The sequence below is a fragment of the Penaeus monodon genome, chromosome 21, assembly GCF_015228065.2.
Source record: "Penaeus monodon isolate SGIC_2016 chromosome 21, NSTDA_Pmon_1, whole genome shotgun sequence".
Taxonomy (NCBI): domain Eukaryota; kingdom Metazoa; phylum Arthropoda; class Malacostraca; order Decapoda; family Penaeidae; genus Penaeus; species Penaeus monodon.
In genome coordinates, this window is record NC_051406.1 from 27,671,706 (window position 1) to 27,672,116 (window position 411).

The 411-nt window shown below is 59.4% G+C and overlaps 1 protein-coding gene across 1 annotated transcript in view; it reads right to left on the reverse strand.

Moving 5' to 3' along the window:
- Positions 1 to 16: 16 nt before the first annotated feature.
- The window catches only part of LOC119586637, a 2,800-nt gene continuing 2,405 nt past the window's right edge, over positions 17 to 411 (reverse strand). Inside the window, exon 4 of the mRNA XM_037935381.1 lies at positions 17 to 368. Coding sequence (XP_037791309.1) covers positions 115 to 368 — 254 coding nt within the window. The 3' untranslated portion in view covers positions 17 to 114. The remainder of the gene's footprint in view (positions 369 to 411) is intronic.

Consider the following 411-nt stretch of genomic DNA (forward strand, 5'->3'; position numbering starts at 1 on the left):
AAGAGCGAGGCTTTGATCTCTCAGCGTTGAAGAAGCGCGAGGCTAGGTCTGTCAGTGTTGGAGAAGAGCGAGGCTTTGATCTCTCAGCGTTGAAGAAGCGCGAGGCTAGGTCTGTCAGTGTTGGAGAAGAGCGAGGCTTTGATCTCTCAGTGTTGGAGAAGAGCGAGGCTGTATCTGCCCGGCCACCTCCTCAGGGTTCTCATACAGGTGCTCAGGGCTGGACGACGGGGCGCGGGCCAAAGAGAGGGCGGCGTGGGCGTGAGGCTGCCTCGGGCCCGCTGCAAAGGGGGCAGGCAGAGGCTCCAGGTAGGATGGGACTGGCTTCTGGCGTCTCGTTGCTTCCCGCCTGAGGTTTTGGATGCGCTGGGGGGGGGGGACGAGATTTAAAAAAAGCGTTGAAGAATCTATCTC